At 58.4% G+C, this 18094-nt stretch overlaps 2 protein-coding genes across 3 annotated transcripts; one reads left to right on the top strand and one right to left on the bottom strand.

The window, feature by feature from the left end:
• Positions 1–1033: 1033 nt before the first annotated feature.
• LOC138725042 (uncharacterized) lies at positions 1034–5626 on the bottom strand. Its single transcript, XM_069865537.1, has 5 exons — positions 5404–5626; positions 4941–5326; positions 4137–4297; positions 3599–3731; positions 1034–2096 (listed from the first exon to the last, which is right to left on the bottom strand). The coding sequence occupies exons 1-5, from the start codon at positions 5549–5551 to the stop codon at positions 1890–1892; spliced, it is 1035 nt and encodes a 344-aa protein (XP_069721638.1). The 5' UTR covers positions 5552–5626; the 3' UTR covers positions 1034–1889.
• Positions 5627–6049: 423 nt separating this feature from the next.
• Positions 6050–16185, top strand: CCDC71 (coiled-coil domain containing 71). Of its 2 annotated transcripts, none has more exons than XM_069866312.1 (2): positions 6050–6129; positions 8392–16185. In XM_069866312.1, the coding sequence occupies exon 2, from the start codon at positions 8453–8455 to the stop codon at positions 9644–9646; it is 1194 nt and encodes a 397-aa protein (XP_069722413.1). In that variant the 5' UTR covers positions 6050–6129; positions 8392–8452; the 3' UTR covers positions 9647–16185. The 2 variants fall into 2 exon arrangements, with proteins under 2 accessions (XP_069722413.1, XP_069722414.1); XM_069866313.1 differs by lacking the exon at positions 6050–6129 and adding an exon at positions 6872–7963.
• Positions 16186–18094: the final 1909 nt, after the last annotated feature.

Genomic DNA, 18094 nt, shown 5'->3' with positions numbered 1-18094 from the left:
CCCCGCAGTCCCCAGGGCTCCCAGCTGGCACCCACCAATGCTCCTGCACCTTCAGGCTGCCTGCTCGCTCCCTCCTGGCTCCCACTCTCTAGGGCTCCCTGCCTGCACCCAATGGGGCCCCTGTTCCCCAAGGTGCCCAAACCCACCGGGGCTCCTGCTCCACGGGGCTCCCAATGCACAGCCTGCACCCACTGAAAATCCTGCTACCTGGGGTTCCTGATGCAGCCTGCACCCACCGAAAATTCTGCTACCTGGGGTTCTTGACGGACAGCCTGCACCCACCGGGGCTCCCGCAACTTGGGGTGCTCTACTCACACCCACCAGGTCTCCCGGTGCGCAGCCTAGACCCTCCAGGCTCCCTCTGCCCGGTGCTCCCGGTGCACAACCCAGACCTCCCGAGGCTCCCGGTGCACAGTCCGGATCCCCCCGAGGCTCCCTCTGCCCAGTGCTCCCGGTGTACAGCCCAGACCCCTCGAGGCTCCCGGTGCTCCCAGTGCACAGCCCAGACCCGCCGGTGCTGCCGGTGCACAGCCTGGAACCCCCAGGCTCCCTCTGTCCGGTGCTCCCGGTGCACAGCCCCGGACCTACCGAGGCTCCCGGTGCACAGCCTGGAAGCCCCCAGGCTGTCGGTGCTCCCGGTGCACAGCCCAGACCCCTCGGTGCTGCCGGTGCAGATCCCGGACCTCCCAGGCTCCCTCTGCCCGGTGCTCCCGGTGCCCAGCCCAGACCCCCCGGTGCCCAGCCCGGACCCGCCGGTGCTCCCGCTGCACCTACCGGGGCTCCCGCTCCCCGCCCCGCCGCTCCCCGCTCGCCTCTCCGCCCGCTCCGCCGCTCTCCCGGTGCCGGTCCCGCCCGCTGCCGCTGGGGGCGGTGCCGCAGCCGCCCCGGTGCCGCCCGCCCGTCCCCAGCGCGGGACTCTGCCGTGTCCCCGGTGCCCCCGCGGCTGAGCCGGGACGGGGCTCCGCGCCCCCGGGAGGCAGAGCAGAGGGCAGGCAGGGAACTCGCTACAGCGACGAGATAGAAAAGTCGGATTTAAAAACAGGCAGAAGGGACTCGGTGTCGCTAGCTCGACCCCGCGGGGCTTGGCGGGGCCCCGGTAACACCCGCTGATCCCAGCACCCGCTCCGCACCGGGTACCGGCTGGGATGGGAAGGGATGTGAGAACGGGTACCGGCTGGGATGGGAAGGGATGCGAGAACGGGTACCGGCTGGGATGGGAAGGGATGCGAGAACGGGTACCGGCTGGGATGGGAAGGGATGCGAGAACGGGTACCGGCTGGGATGGGAAGGAATGCGGGAACGGGTACCGGCTGGGATGGGAAGGGATGCGGGAACGGGTACCGGCTGGGATGGGAAGGGATGCGGGAACGGGTACCGGCTGGGATGGGAAGGGATGCGGGAACGGGTACTGGCTGGGATGGGAAGGGATGCGTGAAGGGGTACTGGCTGGGATGGGAAGGGATGCGTGAAGGGGTACCGGCGTGGGATGGGATGTGTGAATGGGTACCGGTGTGGGATGGGGAGGGATGCGTGAACGGGTACCGGCTGGGATGGGAAGGGATGTGTGAACGGGTACGGGTGTGGGATGGGAAGGGATGTGAGAACAGGTACCAGCTGGATGGGAAGGGATGTGTGAATGGGTACTGGTGTGGGATGGGAAGGGATGTGTGAACGGGTACCGGCGTGGCATCAGGAAGGGATGCATGAACAGGTACTGGCATGGCTCCTGCCCGCCACGGTGCCACCAAGGAAAGGAAAGCCGTTTCCTGCACGGATCCCATTGCATAAGCTTCTAAGACATTTGGGCATGGAGGGTCCTGGTAGGACTGAGAGACGATCCCAGCCCGGGAACCAGAGAGTGTCCCAGTCCAGAGCCCCTCGTCGTGCTGTCATTGTCCATCCCACTGCTGGGTTGGGGTGTCCTTCTCGGCGCAGGCCAGGTAGCGGTCATAGTTCTCCTCACACCTCCTCACGCAGCGCAAGAAATAGTCCTCGTCGGCAATGGCCTCCAGCAGGTTGGTTTGCACCAGGCAAACATCGTACAGCTCCGAGGTGGGAGCGCGTCTGGGGGTGCTGCTGCCCCGCTCCGAAAACACCTGCAGGGAGAGAGCAGCGCCCAGAAGCCCTTGCAGCCTCGGCAGGCAGCAGTGCCAGGGCTGAGCCCGGAGCGCAGAGCCCTTCTCTTGGCTCTGAGTCTCCTGCAAAGCAGGACGATGGCAGACGGCAGGGGCTCGCAGCTCCACTCCAGTGGCAGAAAATGAAGTTTCTCCAGATTTCCCCTCCTTCCCATGAGGCTCCTTTGCCTCAGAACCAGCTCAACACAACACACAGCTAGGCCTCCCCTAAGGAATGGGCTCTGCGGAGCAGCCAACCCCAGGAAAACCAGTGAACGGGTCTTTCTTTGGCTGCCATGGCCTGTCGCACAGGAGGGAACAGGGATTTCACCTGACCTTTACCATGGCTCTGCCTAAGGCCACCTGGCAATCCATTTCCCTCCCTGTGCTGCTTCATCACTGTCACTGACACAGGGACAGTCCTGCGGAGCTGGTGATGCAAGAAGTTGGAATCCATCCTAGTGATCCTGGCTGCAGGACATCAAAGTCCGGGCAGCGGGGATGAGCCCTGCTGGCGAGATGCTCTGTCGCCGACCCCGGTGATCTGCTGCCACCATAACTTGACCCTGTGTGTGTGATTCAGGGCTGGCTGCACAGCCGGTGCAAGGAAGCCGAGCAGCCCAACTGACCAGCCACGGGGGCTACAGATGGTGAGGAGAGGAACAACTTGATCAGGGAAACGACCCAGCTCTGAAATGCAGCAAGCTGAGCTGCGTGAGCCACGCTCCAGCTGCTGCAGAGATGCAGGCAGCAGCTGCCACGCACAGGGGCCTCAGGCTCTCGGCAGAGCCAGCCACAGCAATTCCCCTGAATCAGGCACCGCACAGACCGAAGCCTGGTCCTGACAGGTCTGCTCCGGGCAGCGACAGCTCCTGCCACCAGCTAGAAATCCATGAGCTGAGAGAGCTCGTATGGAAGGGAATAGCTGACAAGCAGCCCATCCCTCCCACTCCCCAGCGGCCTGGCAAACGCTGCTGACCGCTCAGCGGCTGCCACGGGCTTCCCCGCGTTGTGCTGTCTCCTCCCGGATGGAAACAGGCAGGGGTTCAGGCTTGCCCGTGGAGCTGCAGCTCTTGTTTAAACACCAACAGTTGTCCAACTGCCAGGCACGTTTCCGTCTGCATTAAACATTCCCTTTTCCTTTCCATACGGTGCCACAGAGGAGCTGCGGCCGCATGCCGAAGCCGGCTGGCCTGCTGCCGCTGGGAGCGGGGCTGACTCACGCCGGCAGAGCAGAGGCACTCGGCAGCGAGCGCAAGCGGCCAGCACCGGCTGTTCTCTGCCGCCAGCCAATTTCCCCCTCCCCACAGGCAGCCCCGTGCAGCAATGCTGGTGTCATGGGGTGCTGTGACACTGGGGCTGCGCCTCGACACCCCTTTGCAGGCTCACGCTCAAGCAAAGAGGACAAAACATGCCTGACCTCAGCAGGGACATCCCTGAGTGCATCCCTGTCAGGATGTCAGGACATCCCTTCAGCCGCCTACCTGGGGATGAACAATGGTGTCTGCGTCATCCAGCCGGATGTTGTCGTCTATGAAGATGTGGTGAATGCTGGGATCGTGGGGATCGATCCACAGGGGCTTCCCACCCTGGGAAGAGAACTTATTTCTGGCCCACCTGAAACAGCAAGTGGAACAAGGAGCAGTCAGGAGGGGTAGAGCACGACAGCTCTTGGGTAAACGCAGGCCAGGCTGCACTGCAGGGTCAGGGCAGCCCTGTCAGCCAGGGAAGCAGGATGGAGATCGTCCTGTCCCTCTGCCAGCTGCTGCCTCCCAGAAAAGAAAAGCATTTTGCAGTGAGGTGTCAAAGCAGGGGGTGTTTGGAGAGAAGCAGGAGGTACACCAGGGGATGGCGACTGGGAGAAAGATATGAGAGTCCCATCAGGCTGCCCAGAGGCAAAACGGGGATCACATAAGTAGCAAAACCATCAAAAGTAGGAGCTATCCAAGACTGGAAGAAGGTCAGAAAATCACAGGAGAGCAGAAAATGCCCAATCCACTTCCTCGGTGCTCAGTTTCTCACCAGTCAAAGTGGTCTTGGAAGCCTCCGATTCCCTCAAAGGAGCTGAAGTAGTCATAAAGCTTTCTTCCATCTTCTCGGGTGGCCAACCGCTCCGCTCCCTTTGTCAGCACCACCTCACGCTTGCTGCAGCGTATCTGGCCAGGGGTGAGGTCCACAGGGAGCTGCAGGAAAGCAGGAGAGGAAAGGTTTCCAAAGCAGACAGGTTGTTTCATGCACTGGCAGAGACAGCAGGGTGGAAACACCCCACCACTGACTGCAGTGTGAGACGACAGGGCTGGGGAGAAGAGAGGAGGAGGCGTGGAACCCCCCAAGCAAAAACCATCCCTTCCTTGGGATGGAAGGGAATGACCTCCTGGCTGCACACAGCCCCCGTTCCAATCTCTGTTCCCCGTCAACGCTTCGAGAAGAGCTGAAGCAGCTTCTGAAGCTCATTCCCAGCGTCCTGCCTGGTGTGCTGCCAGGGGTCTGGGATCGGCTCTGAGCCAGGGAGCCCTGCAATGCTGCAGCAGGCGCTGGCTGGCAGTCCAACCTGGGATACCCCAAGAGGAGACCTTTCCCACCCACCGTTTCCCCGCACACCCGCAATCTCCGCACACGTGCCCTGCCCTGCTTAACAGCTTCATCCTGAGACGCCGGCTGCATTTCCTCGCTGCAGCTTTTAAAAGCGGGAAGGCCGAGCGGCTCAGGAGCAGGACATTGAACGGTTGGACTCGCTGATCCAGTGGGTCCGTTCCAACCTCGCGATTCTACGGTTTCACCAGCGCCGAGGCCAGGTTTGTGCCTGCTCTCGGGGTGCCAACTCACCGCCACGTCCCGCAGGGCGGGGAACCGGGGGTGCTGCCCGGCCAGGGCGCAGCCGGCGGCCCGGAGGGCGCGGGGAAGGTCTGTGCCGAAGGACCTGAAGATAACGGAGAACAGCCTCCGTTCCCGGTGCAGGGCGTCGAGCAGGCGGAAGAAGGCGGGCAGGAGCAGGTGGTAGCTCTTGCCGTCCTCCCCTCGCACCGAGAAGACGTCGTCCGGCTGGCCCGGCCACTCCAGCAGCTGCAGGTGGCGGGCGTGGAGCCCCTCGAAGCACCGGCCCGGTCCCGCCTCGGTGAAGAAGGGGTCCCGGCCGTGGCGGCTGTAGTAGCTGCGGGCGCCGGGGCACGGGGCGCTGAGCGAGGGCCGGTCGCTCGCCCACTGCCACTCGCCTGCGGGACAGGAGGGGGCTCAGCCGCCGACACCGCCCCCCCCGCCACGGCCCCGCCCGCCCGGCCCCCGCGCTCACCGGCGGTCCCGGTGCGGCCCCAGGTGACGGTGGTGAGGAAGGTGTTGAGCGCCGCGCGGGGGCCCTGCCCGGACACGGCGTCCGCCGCCACCACCGTGTTGTTCAGGTCCACGTGGAGCACCAGCCGCCGCCCGCCCGCGCCGCTCATCGCCCCGGAACCGGCCCCGCCGCCGGCCGTTACCTGGGAACCGCGGCGCTTCCGCCGCCGAGCGCCCCCTGCCGGCACCGAGAGGGAGAGCCGAGGGGGGGCGGGGCCAGGGGAAGGGGCGGGGGTCAGGTGAAGGAGGCGGGGCCAGGACGCGGCGTGACCATTCGCGATGCGGGCGTGGTCGGAAGGGGGCGTGGTCAAAGCACTAATGGGGCGTGGTCAGAGAAGAGGCGGTGCCAATATGGGGCGGAGTCAGTGGTCGACGTTCCCGTGGGGGCGTGGCCGAGGGGCAAGGAGCAGGGAGGGGGCGTGACCAACGGTGGGGGCGTGGCCTGACCGCCCCGGGGGCGGGGCCGAGCCCGCTCCGCGCGTGGGGCGAACCAAAGGGGCGTGGCCAAAAAGAGGCGGTGCGTTCGGTGGGCGTGGCCAGTAGATAGGGCGTGGCCTGCGCGCCCCGGGGGCGGGGCCGAGCGCGGGGGGGCGGAAGCGGAAGTAGGCGGTGCTTCCGGGGCCCCGCGGGCGGCCATGTTGGAGCGGCGGTGGCGGCGAGGCGGCGTGTACGGGTCTGGCGGCGGCCGGTAGGTTGGGGCCGGCGCTGCCCGGGCCCCGCGCTCCCGGGCGAGGGCGCTGCCGAGCCGCCCGGCGGGGCGGCCTCCGGGCCATGGGGGCGGAGCCGCGGCGCTGAGAGCCCCGCCCCGCGCCCCTCCCTCTCCCCCCACCCCGGGCCCGGGAGCCGGCGGGGGCCGAGCGGTGGGGCCGCTCGCGCTGTCTGCACCAATCACCGCCCCGCAGAGCGGCGCCCGCCGCCCCCGCCGTACCGGGCCTGCGGAGGGGCGGGCGAGAGGGGCGCTTGGAAAGCAGCAGCGCCTCCACCGAGGAGGGGCAGGAGGAGAAGCTGAGCCCCGCCGAGCCCTCCCGCCCGCCCCTTTCTCCCGGGGCCCCGCCCGCAGCCGGCCGGCCCCTCCGCCGCACTCGTGAAGCGCAGCAGACCCCGTTCCCGGAGCTCCGTTCAAGGCTCGCGTGAGGGCCCTGCCGATGCCTTGCGCCGGGCCCGGGGCACCGCAGCCAGGCAGGGCACGGCGTCACCTAGCGTGTCAAGTGAACAAGGTTGCTGTGGGGAGGACCGGCTGCCTGTGGGTCTGCCGGCTTAGGGCCGCCCTCTGCACCTGCTGCAACTTGCACGGTACTAAACGGGACCGGGCGGATGGATGTTGAGATGTCCTGTTCCCAGTGAGATGTCGTAGTCTCTCTGTCCGACACCACCAGGGTTATTCACCTCGTAAAGTGTCCCGGCTGCTCCTGGGCCTGCGGCAGCCTGAACTTGGCAAAAGACTGACGTTGTTAGTTGTGCTTCTCCATTGGCTTCTCCCTCTCTCCCAGCCCAGAATTAAGTTTTACATCCTTGCTGGCTTCTCTGTGCTTGCTACTGCATGCTCATTTTGGAGGTGGCAAATCTTAGCACTGTCTGCTGACACCAGCTGCAGCTCTTTTGGAGCATTTCCCTGCCTGCCTCCCCTCCTCTGTGGGAGATCCCCCACGTGTCACACAACAACTGCATTATCCTCCTCCAAATCCCTCTTCTGCCATGACGTCTACAGAACACTTGACTGAGATTAGTCCGTCATGTGGAGGCTCTTACCCCCCTGCTGACCTGTGTTTCCCCTTCTGCCGTGGCTTTTGGCTTGTGCCTGTTCTCTATGAGTTCTGAAAGATCGGACACAAAACAGTTCCTTGCTCTCCTCAGGCGCTAACTTTTCCATCACAGCTTTCTTCCCTGTGCACTGCCCTCTCTGATAGTGTCTTTGATGCCTTCTGCATTTTCCTGAAAAGGATTTTTCACTGAATCCTCTTTAATGTTTTGAGAGGTAGCATGAAACCAAAAAATTCATAACTTCTCAGCACAATATCCAGGTCAGTGTGAGGGGCTGACAGCTCAGCGTGAGAGGATCTGGGTGCATGACAAAGCCCAGCCTGGACTGCTCTTCGGTGCCTATTGTTTTTTATTTAAAGCAATAGTGCTATTGTCCTGGTCAGACAGCTGCATAGTGCCCTGAGCGTGATCCCAGGGTTCTCCCTCAAGGCCACTGTTACACTTGTCCCAGTGATGTGCATTTCCTTCATACTGCCCTGCTTGAATTTCCTGCTTCCTCCTCACTTGGCAGTGAATGCCCTTGGATCAACACCAGTTTGCTGTGACAGCGAGTTGCAGACTGTTGTTCAAACAAGGAAGCAGCAAGGAGCAGTGTGGCCTTGTCACAGCGTTTGGCATCAGTGAAGCGCAAACTGAAATAGCCTCCGGCGCTGCTCTCAGGTCTTCAGGAGGATGGTGCCTCTTTGGCAAGAACTCAAAATCGATTTTTGAGCAGAATCAGGAAGCTGGAAAATAGACAGTGAAGCTGGGATAGATTTGAGGTGCTCAGGCTGCTTGCTGTTGAGATGGCTTGATTGTGGTATTCTCAGTTTGTGCACAGGGAGAGAGTTCAATGAAGAGAAAATGAGCTCTGATTACCTGGAGCTGGGCCATGTCGAACTTGAACTGGAAATGAGCTGCAGATTTCACTGAGAAACTAGGAGCCTTTCATTGGAACCCTACGTCTTGGGATGGGTTGGTTGGGATTGCCTTGAAGTCTTTGTTTAGGTTTGAGGCTATTTCTGTGAGTGAAGTTTTAGTTTTACTTCAGAGAGAAATTAGTGATGGGATTTTCTTGGTGGTGCCTCGGACTTGGGTTATGCTCAGTTTGTGAGTAGCCATGCCTGGGCTTAATGGTTTCAGGTCCCCACTTGAAAATGTGAGGTGATTTCAGTTGCTGTAAGCTAACTGTCTTCTCTCCCCTTTTGAGGTGTCAAGCGTTGTTTCTCCAGTAATTTGGACCTTTTTGAAGCCCCTGCTTGCCTAATGCCATGAATATTGCAGTGAGCGATGTGGAAGAAAAAGCTGTCCATTCCTGGTCGAGAATTTCTTCTGCAGGACAGAAAGTGCTGGAGGAAGCCCTCCGAGTCTTCAACCCTGTGTCCAAGGACCTTTCGAGCACAGAGACCCAGCTGGTGGCCTTCATTCAGGGCCTGAAGGACGAGGGCTACCGGCCCACCATCCTGAGGAGTAAGGATGTGTACGGATACAGCTCCTGCACAGCAGACACACCAAGCCCGACACAAGAGAGCACCCGGCACAGCTGCACCAGTGCTGCCGAGTCCGCTAAGAGTCCAGCTAGAAACACAGCAGCCTTGGCAAAGGTGTCTGCTTCTCCAACTAGTGTTTCGATGAATGCTTCGAAAGTCACTGCTCAGCCCATCTCTAAAGGGGATTCCACAAATCTCCTCTTGAGCTCCTTGAAGCAGACAAGATCCAGCACATCCAAAGCCGCGGCAGTGGGCTTCCCTGCAGGCGTGTATCCTGACGTGTATCCAGCCATGAGACTCTCAGTGGTTCTGGAAGCTGTGGTGCCATTGAAAACTACCGTGTCCTGTTTGGAGTCCAACTACACGCAAGGGCGTCTTGGGATCTCGCCCTCAGACCTCAAACTCCTCAAAGCTTCGAGTCCACCGAGGCAGTTTTCTTCGGGCAAGACCACTAAAATAACAGAAGTTAAGGGGTACAAGCGTTCGATAAAGAAAGCACCAGATTCTGCCACCCTCACTTTAAATCTTCCGAAGGGACCAAAGGGTGGAGTGTTGCAGGAGAGCAATGCTTGCAAAGCCTCGGGAGTCCTCAACGGGAGAATTACAGGCAGCTCGTCCCACGGCTGCAGCACCGCACTGCAGTCCAAGACCTTGAAAATCAAAGGTAAGGAACCTCAGGTGGGAAAAACAGAGTGGAAGGACAGCAGCATTTTCCAGGAGAGCGTTGGGAAGAAGAGGAGAAGTGCTACAGAGTCAAGAGAAGCACCGCAGAGGAAGAAAGCAAAAACCATTCCTGTGCAAAATAAATCTCGACGGGCTCGGAGTACTCTAAACCTGCTGAAATTCCGGACCATCAAGGTGGGCAACTCTTCCTCTGACGATGAAGTGAGGAGGAGAGCACAGAAGATTCTTAGGGTCAACTTGTCCCCTGTGATCCGAATTCAGCCCTTGTCCCACTCTGACAGCGTCCCCTGAGTTTCTTCACTATGTCACTTTTTTCATAACTAAAAATACGATCCTGGGGGCAGAGCGTGGAGAAGTTTAGGAGTGACTGTGGGTCTCTGGTGTCTGGTGACGTTGTACCAATGAACCTGCAGACGGAGCAGCCGGCTCTCGTGCTGTTTCTGCCTGTTTACCACTGCTATGCAGAACTGACTGCAGAAATACAAACCACCCTCTTTGGGAATGTGGGATGGTGACTCTCGCCTGCGGCGAGCCAAGCAGGCCGTGGCAGGGGGAGAACACGGGACTTTATCATGACATTGATGCACTGTGATATTGCTCTTTTTCAAGCTGTACATTTACTGGTTTTATTTTGATCAGATTTTATAACTTTGTATGTCTATATATCCATAGATGTGCATATAGCCCAGGAACTGTGGGAAGATGCACTTCTCCATCCCTCTGGGATTGGGTTTGATAGCTTTTGTTCCCCCTCCACTCAGTCTTTTGTTGAGAGGTGCCAGGATTTCTCTGTGATTCAGTGTTGTGACAGCCTGTTCTGGGCTCTCTGGAGCAGCTCAGAGGCAGGCAGAGCTAGAGCTGCTCATTTGTCTCCAGAAATGCCAAGCTATTTGGAGAATTACCGGCTAACAGTTTATAAACTATAGTTTTAATCATGTTTTCGGTATTACCTCTGCATAAGAGTCGGGGAGTGTTACGGGGCAAGTCTGCCTGACATCTCTAGGTGCCTCCTCTGTTCGTTGGTAGCAGAAGCTCTGAGCTCATGGAGCCTCCAAGGAGCGATTCCTCCTCGGAACATGGTGTTGCTTCACTTTCCTGTGTCCCAGGTGCAAAGGTAGAACACGAACTGTGACTGTTGGAGCCGAAGAGCTGGAGTTGTTTATAAGAATTGCAGAAAGTTTCCCCACCATGTCGCTGCTTTGCTGTTGCTGGGTGTTTCAGGAGGAGGTTCTAGGTGCCGGTAGAGAAGACACAGGATGTGTTTGAATGTATTAGATTCACCTTGCCGGTCCCAGCTTTCGGAGGGGATGCTTGAGCCTGAATTAAAGCAGAAAAGCGGAAGAGCTGAGAGGCTGTATGCCAGCACTTAAACGTGGAGAGTTTCTGTCATTGTGTGGGGGTGAAGCAGTAGGAAGGGAAACCGGCACCGTGTTGGAATGGGTGATGGCTTTGCTGTGCCATGTGGGATGTTGTGAGAAGGTGTGTGGCAGGTGTGAAAGCTCCCAGAGCGCAGGCTCTGACTGTCCCCAGGAGGCACTGCAGAACCGCTGCAGCCAGGCTGCGTTAGCCTTCTTGTGCCTGGGATACGCTGTGAGAATTGAACGCAGACTGCACGCCTGGGTCTGCTCTCCGCAGGGGAGGATTCGCAGACTCCAGGAGAAACGTGTTGGAGTGGTCGGTGCTGCAGGCATCACCTGGGAGGGATAGCCTGCGATGAGATGATCTGTGTTGGAATACTGCAAAAGCAGAACCTGGTGGGTTGGAGAGAGGGAGCAGTGTCAGGACAGGCACGGACATGGCTCTTTACGCGACTGTACGTTCAGATCTTTGCGGCAGCGGGCCAGTAATCCACTCATTCTTTCACCAGCTCAAAATACCCCTTTCTGACCTAGTAATCTCTGTGGACATTGGCTGAAGAGATGAGCTCCCCGGGGACCCCCGGATCTTTGTGTTTCAGCCCCTCCCTAGCACTTGGCTGGATTCCAGCGCTTTGTAAAAGGGGTCAGTGTCTGAGAGCTCAGAGAGGAAAGCCATGGCGCGGAGAGGAGAGGGGAGGTTCATGAGGGAGTGAGAGAACCAGGGTTCTCTCCCCTCACCCAGGTATCACAGTGCTGTGAGCAGGGTGGTGGTTCTCTCTTGGAGGATTATTGCAGACTCTGAGTCATGTTCTTGAGTTCTCTGTGGTTTTACTGTGCGTATCTGAGCTGCTGTCAGAGATCATAACTTGCAGTGTTTGAGACTGACCTGTGAATGCCGCTGGTTGGCTGCAGAGGAGGAAGAAGTATTTCCTTCTGCTCCTGTGTTTTAAAATGCCCTGGCAGAGAGTTCCCTGTCCTGACATGATGTTGGAGGAAGGAACAGGGGCCCTCCATCACTGTTAACCGGCCAAAAATTGCTTTGTCCCTTTTGTTCCCACTCCTTCAGTCCTTTCTCATTCCCACGGTCTCAAATGCTAGGTCTTGAAGTCTCGTACTGGAGTTTCTCTTTCTGGCTGTTTCCTGAGGAGGGCTCTGAACTCCTGCCTGCAGTATCACTGTCTGACAGGCGGCTCAGTGGCTTCCCCTGTTCCCAGCCCCTTATAAGGGCACTGAGAGCTCTCATGCAGCACAGACATCCCAGCTGAGCGCCTGGCCTCCAGTGGGAAAAACAACCATGCATCAACAAGGCTGAACTCAGGCTGAGGTTGCTTTTCCTTCAGCCTGAGCAGGAAGCTGAGCACCTGAGGCCAGTTTATCAGGCCACATCCCTCCTCTTTGGTGTGTTTCTTCCCTTAGCTGCCCTGCTGCCTGCCTCCTTGCTCTTCTTCATCACCTTGTCTTTCACAGCAAGCATCTTTGCCAGTCAGGGACTTGGCCTGTACTGTTCCATAGCACATTCTGCAGAACTTGCTACCTGAGCGCTGCCGTCCTTTGCTGGCACCGAGCTGAGTTCTGCAAACAATAGTGACTGCTCACTCAGTGGCCTTCCCAGGCCACCAGCAAGAGGTCGTCTCTGTTAGGTTTACAGTTGGACTCAATGATCTTAAAGGTCTTTTCCAACCTAAATGATTCTGTGATTCTGAAAGGCGTGCATTAGAAATGCTTTAGTGTCACTGAGGCTCCTGCCAGGGAAGCAATCACCCCAAAGCTCTGCTCTGGGACTTGCCCGTGATCACTCCAGTCTCTCTCAGCTCTTGTGCACATCTCTCACAAACCACAGGGCCCCTGAGCTTCTGAGCACCAGAGCTTCATTCTATGTCCTCCTGACGTCTCCTCTTTCCTGTCACGGGTGATTTGGGAACTTGGCTGGAAGGATAGCAGCTTGTTATTCCCAGGGGGGCTGTAAATGTGCCAATGTCAGCAACTGCTGCCTGTCATCCAGTGCTGGCAGACGCGGGGCCTGCAGCCTGTTGGTGGTTGGCTCTGCCGTCCTTCATCTCGTGGCCGGGTGCAGATGCTCCTGGCATCCTGGGCCTTCAGTGCTGCTGTGCAGGAGGCTGCAGAAGGGACTGTGCTGTGGACACTGCTGTCTGGTGTTTAGGAAAGATGAGGGGTTTGGCTTGGTCAAACCAGACCTGCTTAAGACCTGATTTAACCAGAGATCTCCCTCCAGAAGTCCCTTTCCACCCTGTTATTCTGTGACACCAGCGTGACGCTTGCCTTCCAGGCAACTGTGCAGCATTAACTGGTGAGGTACTTAAAAATGCTTTGCCTAGAGTGCTGTGGTCTCTGCTGAGCGTGCTGTGTGCAGGTTGTTCAGACCTGTTTCTGTGTTAGTCACTTTGAATTCATCCAAGTGCCTAACCTGGACTACGCTGTTTCTGGGCACCGTGACAACCGAGAGCTTTAGAGACTCCCTTAGGAATGCTTTTACCGCATGGATTTGTGCCACTGTCACTTTGAGAAATGATTCAGCCTGTGGTCAAAGGGCTGTTCTTCTAACTGCGTTTGTGGAAATAACTTCTCCTTTTATTCAGCTGCCAAGAAGCGAAGAGTTTATGCTTCGCCTGCACCAGACAAGGTCCTTGAGCTTCCTGCATGCTTCAGATGTCTGTCAGCAAAATCCGTGGGGAGAGCAGCTTGTCCAGCAGGCAGCTGAGAGGGAAGCCGACATCAGATACTAGTTGAAATCACATTGTTAATTGGTAGAAATGTTTCAAAGCTCATGTCCACTGTGGTCATATTTCACCTTCTGCCACTGCGTTCAGTTGGAGAAGTTTCTCCTTGGCCTCTTCCCTGCAAGCCATGTAGCACGGTACTGCTGCTTCCCCACCATCTGTATGCCCCCAGAGCCAGCTGCTGTAGCGATCCTTGTACGCCATTTCTTAAGCACTTTTCTGCGAAATAAGATGGGATAGTTTTGTTACTCCTGTTTTTTAGCCCACTGGTGGTATTTCCATGCGAGAAGGAGATGTGCTTTGTGGAGTGTTGTGAGCACTGGTGTAGCCAGGCCCTGCTCAGAGCAGGGCATCCCCTGCCCAGCCTGCAGTGCTCCTGTTCACAGGGCCGGGGGGTTGGTGGGCTGAGCCCCTCGCTGCCTGATGTTCCTTGTTCAGAGTTTGGCCAGTCGCCAGGGAAGAGCGTTGCAGGGAAGTTGGGAGCAGAGCAGCAAAGGTGGGTGATGCTGTGCACTTGGCTCCATGGCCCTGCTCCACAGCTGGCCTGGTTCTGCTGTGTATCCACCCTCGTACACCAGCAGCACTTCTCTGCTGGTGGAGCCGGTGCAAGTTCCCTGGCTCCAACTGTGGCAGGAGCTGGAGTTTTGGGGGTTGAGCACAGAATTTGGGCCATTTCAGTTGTGGCTTGTGCTGTGTTCAAGGGAAGACTGTGGAAGCAGGCGGCCCCTCCAGCTGCTATTCCCTATTGGGTTCACGTTCCCTGCCCTTGGCTGGGAGCTGGGCCTTTGGCCATGGCACAAAGGAGGTGTGGGGCTGGAGAGCAGGTTTGTCTCTGCTGCAGCTGCACAGTTTGATGTGAGCTGGGCAGCTTCCCAGGCAGGAGAGCAGGTTGCGGTGGGAGAATCTGTGTTTTGGCTGTGGTTGGCAGGGTCCTTGGTGAGCTGTGTGGAGCACCTGCTGCTCAAGCAGGTTGGTTGGTTTGTGTGGAAGTGACAGTTTCTGTTTCAGTTCAGAATGCCACTGGCCTGTTTGCTCCTGCGGTCAAATGGGGATGGCTTGCCAGGATCTGAAGTGGCCTGAGGAGAGGAGGGCTGTTCGGGCACCTTGCACCTTCTTGATGGTGCTGCAGCCCTTGGCTTTGCAGGCTGGCAGCATCTGTGGAGAGGGCAGCAGGGCAGGTTGTTCCCAGGCCCTCCTGTTTGGGACAGTGTGCTAGGAAGCACCACGCTTGGGTTTTCCCCTCCTCACAGCCTGTTCCTGCGTGGAGCTGGGTGCCATTAGGAAGGTGCCAGGTGCCTCGCTGGCTGGTTGAGCAGAGAGCTTGTCCCAAAATACAGGAGAGCCAGCCCTCATTCCTAGGTCAGCCCTGAGTGTCAAGTGAATCCTGTCCTTAGGTGTGAGACTGCTGGCACTTGGAGCTTGGCCAACTGCTGCCTCCAAAGCCGTGGTGCTGAGGTCAAGACCACTCAGTTTGCTTAGGAAGACCAAGGAGGTGTGGTGAAAAAGTGAGGAACTAGGATTAGGGGAAACCAGAGACACCAGCAGCACCTGGCTGGCCAGCTTCCACTGCAGGAGGAGATGAGCAAACAGGGAAGTGTCTGGCATGCCATAGCCCTGCCTCCACTCTGTCCCTGCCCGGCTGAGGGAGCCAGTCCTGCCCTGTCTGGCAGCACCACACAGGCACTGCTGCTGCAGGCTCTGGAGCACGGGCAATGGGGCGCCCTCTTGGAGCAGGTGCCCCTCCTGACCCTTGGTTTCTGTCCTTCATCATTCGCACAAAGTGACCCTGCTCGGGTGGCTGTGGGGGAAGTAAGCTGCTCCCCAGCTGACAGAGCTCCCCACCCCATGTGTGCTGAGTTGTACCCTTGGATGCCCTCGCAGGGCAGGTAGCACTTTCTCCAGTGAGCATCTGAAATACCTTCCCCTTTGAAAGTCATTAGGCCTTGTCCCGGGGAGTGCCTTAAAGGCCTTATTATCGTCTGGGACTCTCTGCTTGTTGTCTTAATTAGCCCTTTCCGTTCCTGTTGCTACATGCAGCCTCTGTGAGAGCCTGGTGATTCCCACAGACGCAGTCAGGCACGCAGCGCTGTTGTAAATGAGAAGGTGCTGCAAAGCTACCCCAGAAATACCTCCCCTCCTGCCCCTGCTCCGCCTGGGACGGGATGAAACGTCTGGTGGTGTTCGGTGGTGTTCGTGGTGGGGAAGGTGCAGAGCATGACGCTGTTCCCTCCTCCTGGTTCCCAGTGCAGCACTTGTGAGGGGTGGCGTTTCCCAAGCAGAGGCTCAACAGCCGCTCTGAGGGACGTGGGGGCTCTGGGTGGGCACTGCCCGGCCCCTTGTGTTCATCTCCACCAGCCATCGTCTCGGGATAACTGTCTCCACACCACAGTGTGACTGATGTGCTCCAGCTCGGACTGTCCCCTGGCATTCCGGTGTCCCTAGCGATGGCCGAGGAACAGCAACTGCAGCCTGTGGGAGGGCGAGTAACAAACTTTTGTATGGTGAATTTACAGCAACTTGACCATCTTGTTCTTGAGTGAACTTTTTACTGTTTCATTTGTTTGTGTAGAATGTTCCTGAAGCTATATTAATATTTAGTGTTTAATATGAGGCTGGGCTCCACACTCAGTGTTGTATATTTTGGAATGGCGTTGTTTAATGAAAAGACAGCGTTACTATTGTTCTGCTCTTCAGAGGGAATGGGACAAAAACCAGACTGTCTTTTTTTCCTAAATGAAGTGAACTTTTTGTTATGAAGTCCTAGCAGGTGTCCAGCCTTTCAGTAAAATGGTGCTCAGAACCACCCAGCGTGTCCAGCTTTTCTTTGGGCCCTGCCAGACTGCTCCTCCCAGCGCCCTGTGAGCTCCCTGGAACGGCATCTCCCGTCTGCCTGGCGGCTGCGTGGGGCACGCTCAGCTGGAGCCCATCACCATCTCTTCTTCCCAGTCTCCCCAGTGAGGTTTGGGGTTACCCAAGCCCTGTTAAGGAATGCCTGACTTGGGATGAGGAGCACTCCAGACGAGTGCCACTGGTGTAAACTGGCGTAAATCCACGTTGCAGGTTAGTTCCTAGAAATGTGCCAGGTCGGTGCTGTGCTGCCCACCCTCTGGCTCTGGATCTGCCCGTTCTGCAGCCGGGACCCTGCGGCCGGGTCCCCACGGCTGGCTGCTTCATCAGAAATGCCATTGTTCCCCGGCGTGTGATCTGAATCCGGTTTGTGCCGTGGGGCCATCGGTGCGCTGACCCGGCACTAACAGTGGTGGGACCATGGCCCCAGGCAGACACTGGCTGTGGTGCCGGAGCTTCTTCCTTGGGAAGGGAAATGTTTAAGTGGTTCTCCAGCTCGTGAGGATGTTCAGGGAAGCGTTGGCCACCCCCCTGAGTGTGCTGAAGTCGGTCCAAGTGGGGCTGGCCAGGCGTGAGCAGATGCCCTAGGAGCTTGGGGGTTCTGCTGAGGACTGGGGGACCCCTCCTCTGTGTGCCCCAAAGCAGCAAGCGCTGCTGGTTCCCAGTGCTGCTCCTCTGAGCCGCACGCTCTGCTGATCGTGGCAAAAGCGCTCTGATCACTACTGAAAAGAGCTGGTGGAGCTGAGGCCACGGGTGCCTGAGGGAGCAGGAGATGCTCAGCAGCTTTGAAACGCTGGTGAGGGAGGGCTGCGGTGGAGCTGCTGGCAGATCTCCAGGCAGCAGAGCTGCCCCTGGCTGTGTCATCTCCTCGGGTGGACACAGGCCACTTCAGCCTGGGGCAGCTGAGGGGTCGGGGGTTGGGATGGGAAGTCATAGCAGCCCTCAGGGTAGCCAGGAGGCACCTGGACACGGACTGGGACTCCACGCTTGACTCTCAGATCATGCTGAGGATTCCTCCCTCCCATTTTTACCTTGCTTTTCAAGGCCAGAGATCCTGTTACAGTCACCTTTATTTATCAGGCGCTTTGGATCTCCTTAGATAAGGTTTGCTTGGCAAGATCCCTGTGATGATACAGACACACTGGCCAGTGCTAATGAATCTTTATCAGCTCATCTGCCAGCTCTCAGCTGAGGAGCTTGTGGTGCCACCAACCTGGGCTGCGAGAGCCTCACTGAGCTCAGCCCGGCTCGCTCTCCACGTTTCCCAGTGATTGCTGAAAGCTCGACATGGGGTGCTGGCAGGGCTGTCCACAGCATCCCTCACCCACCGGGATGCATGAGACCAGCCTGGGCTGTGTCAGGGCATCCCTGGGGGCATGGAATTTGGCATCTCCATGGCCAGAGCTGCTGTTTTGTTTGCCTGTGACCTTGCTTGCCAGCAGACGGCCGGAGCACGGCCTCGGCGTGGGATGCACGCAGCTCCTCTTCCTTCCTTCGGCCTTGGTTAATAAAAGGCACCTTCCCCGCATGACAGCGAGGTCTCTGTCGAGCCCAACCCGGTGTGTGACCGTGCTCCCCGCAGGGCTCTGGGGCCTCCAGCTTTGGCCCTCCTGGTCCAAAGGATCCCCGGCAGCACCGACTGGTGCGGGGTGAGTGGGGACCTGCTTGATGGTGCAAGCACGGGACGGGGGGCAGGATCCACCCAGCGTGGCTGGCTGCCACGCCGCCCTGGGGCTCCGGTACCGATGCTGGAGACGTGCCCCGAACAGACACAGACGAGCCTGTGCGGTGCAGGG

Source organism: Phaenicophaeus curvirostris, chromosome 11, assembly GCF_032191515.1.
Source record: "Phaenicophaeus curvirostris isolate KB17595 chromosome 11, BPBGC_Pcur_1.0, whole genome shotgun sequence".
In the NCBI taxonomy this organism is placed as follows: Eukaryota; Metazoa; Chordata; class Aves; order Cuculiformes; family Cuculidae; genus Phaenicophaeus; species Phaenicophaeus curvirostris.
The sequence above is the reverse complement of the archived record's forward strand: the minus strand, read 5'-3'. Positions and strand labels throughout refer to the sequence as shown.

Bases quoted from the DNA above. Each gene is read 5' to 3' on its own strand.
- LOC138725042 (XM_069865537.1), bottom strand. From the start codon at position 5,551: ATGAGCGGCGCGGGCGGGCGGCGGCTGGTGCTCCACGTGGACCTGAAC. The intron at 3,732-4,136 runs GTGAGAAACTGA...TTGCTGTTTCAG, and splicing joins TTCCAAGACCACTTTGACTG to GTGGGCCAGAAATAAGTTCT. The intron at 2,097-3,598 runs GTAGGCGGCTGA...CTCTCCCTGCAG, and splicing joins ACACCATTGTTCATCCCCAG to GTGTTTTCGGAGCGGGGCAG.
- CCDC71 (XM_069866312.1), top strand. From the start codon at position 8,453: ATGAATATTGCAGTGAGCGATGTGGAAGAAAAAGCTGTCCATTCCTGG.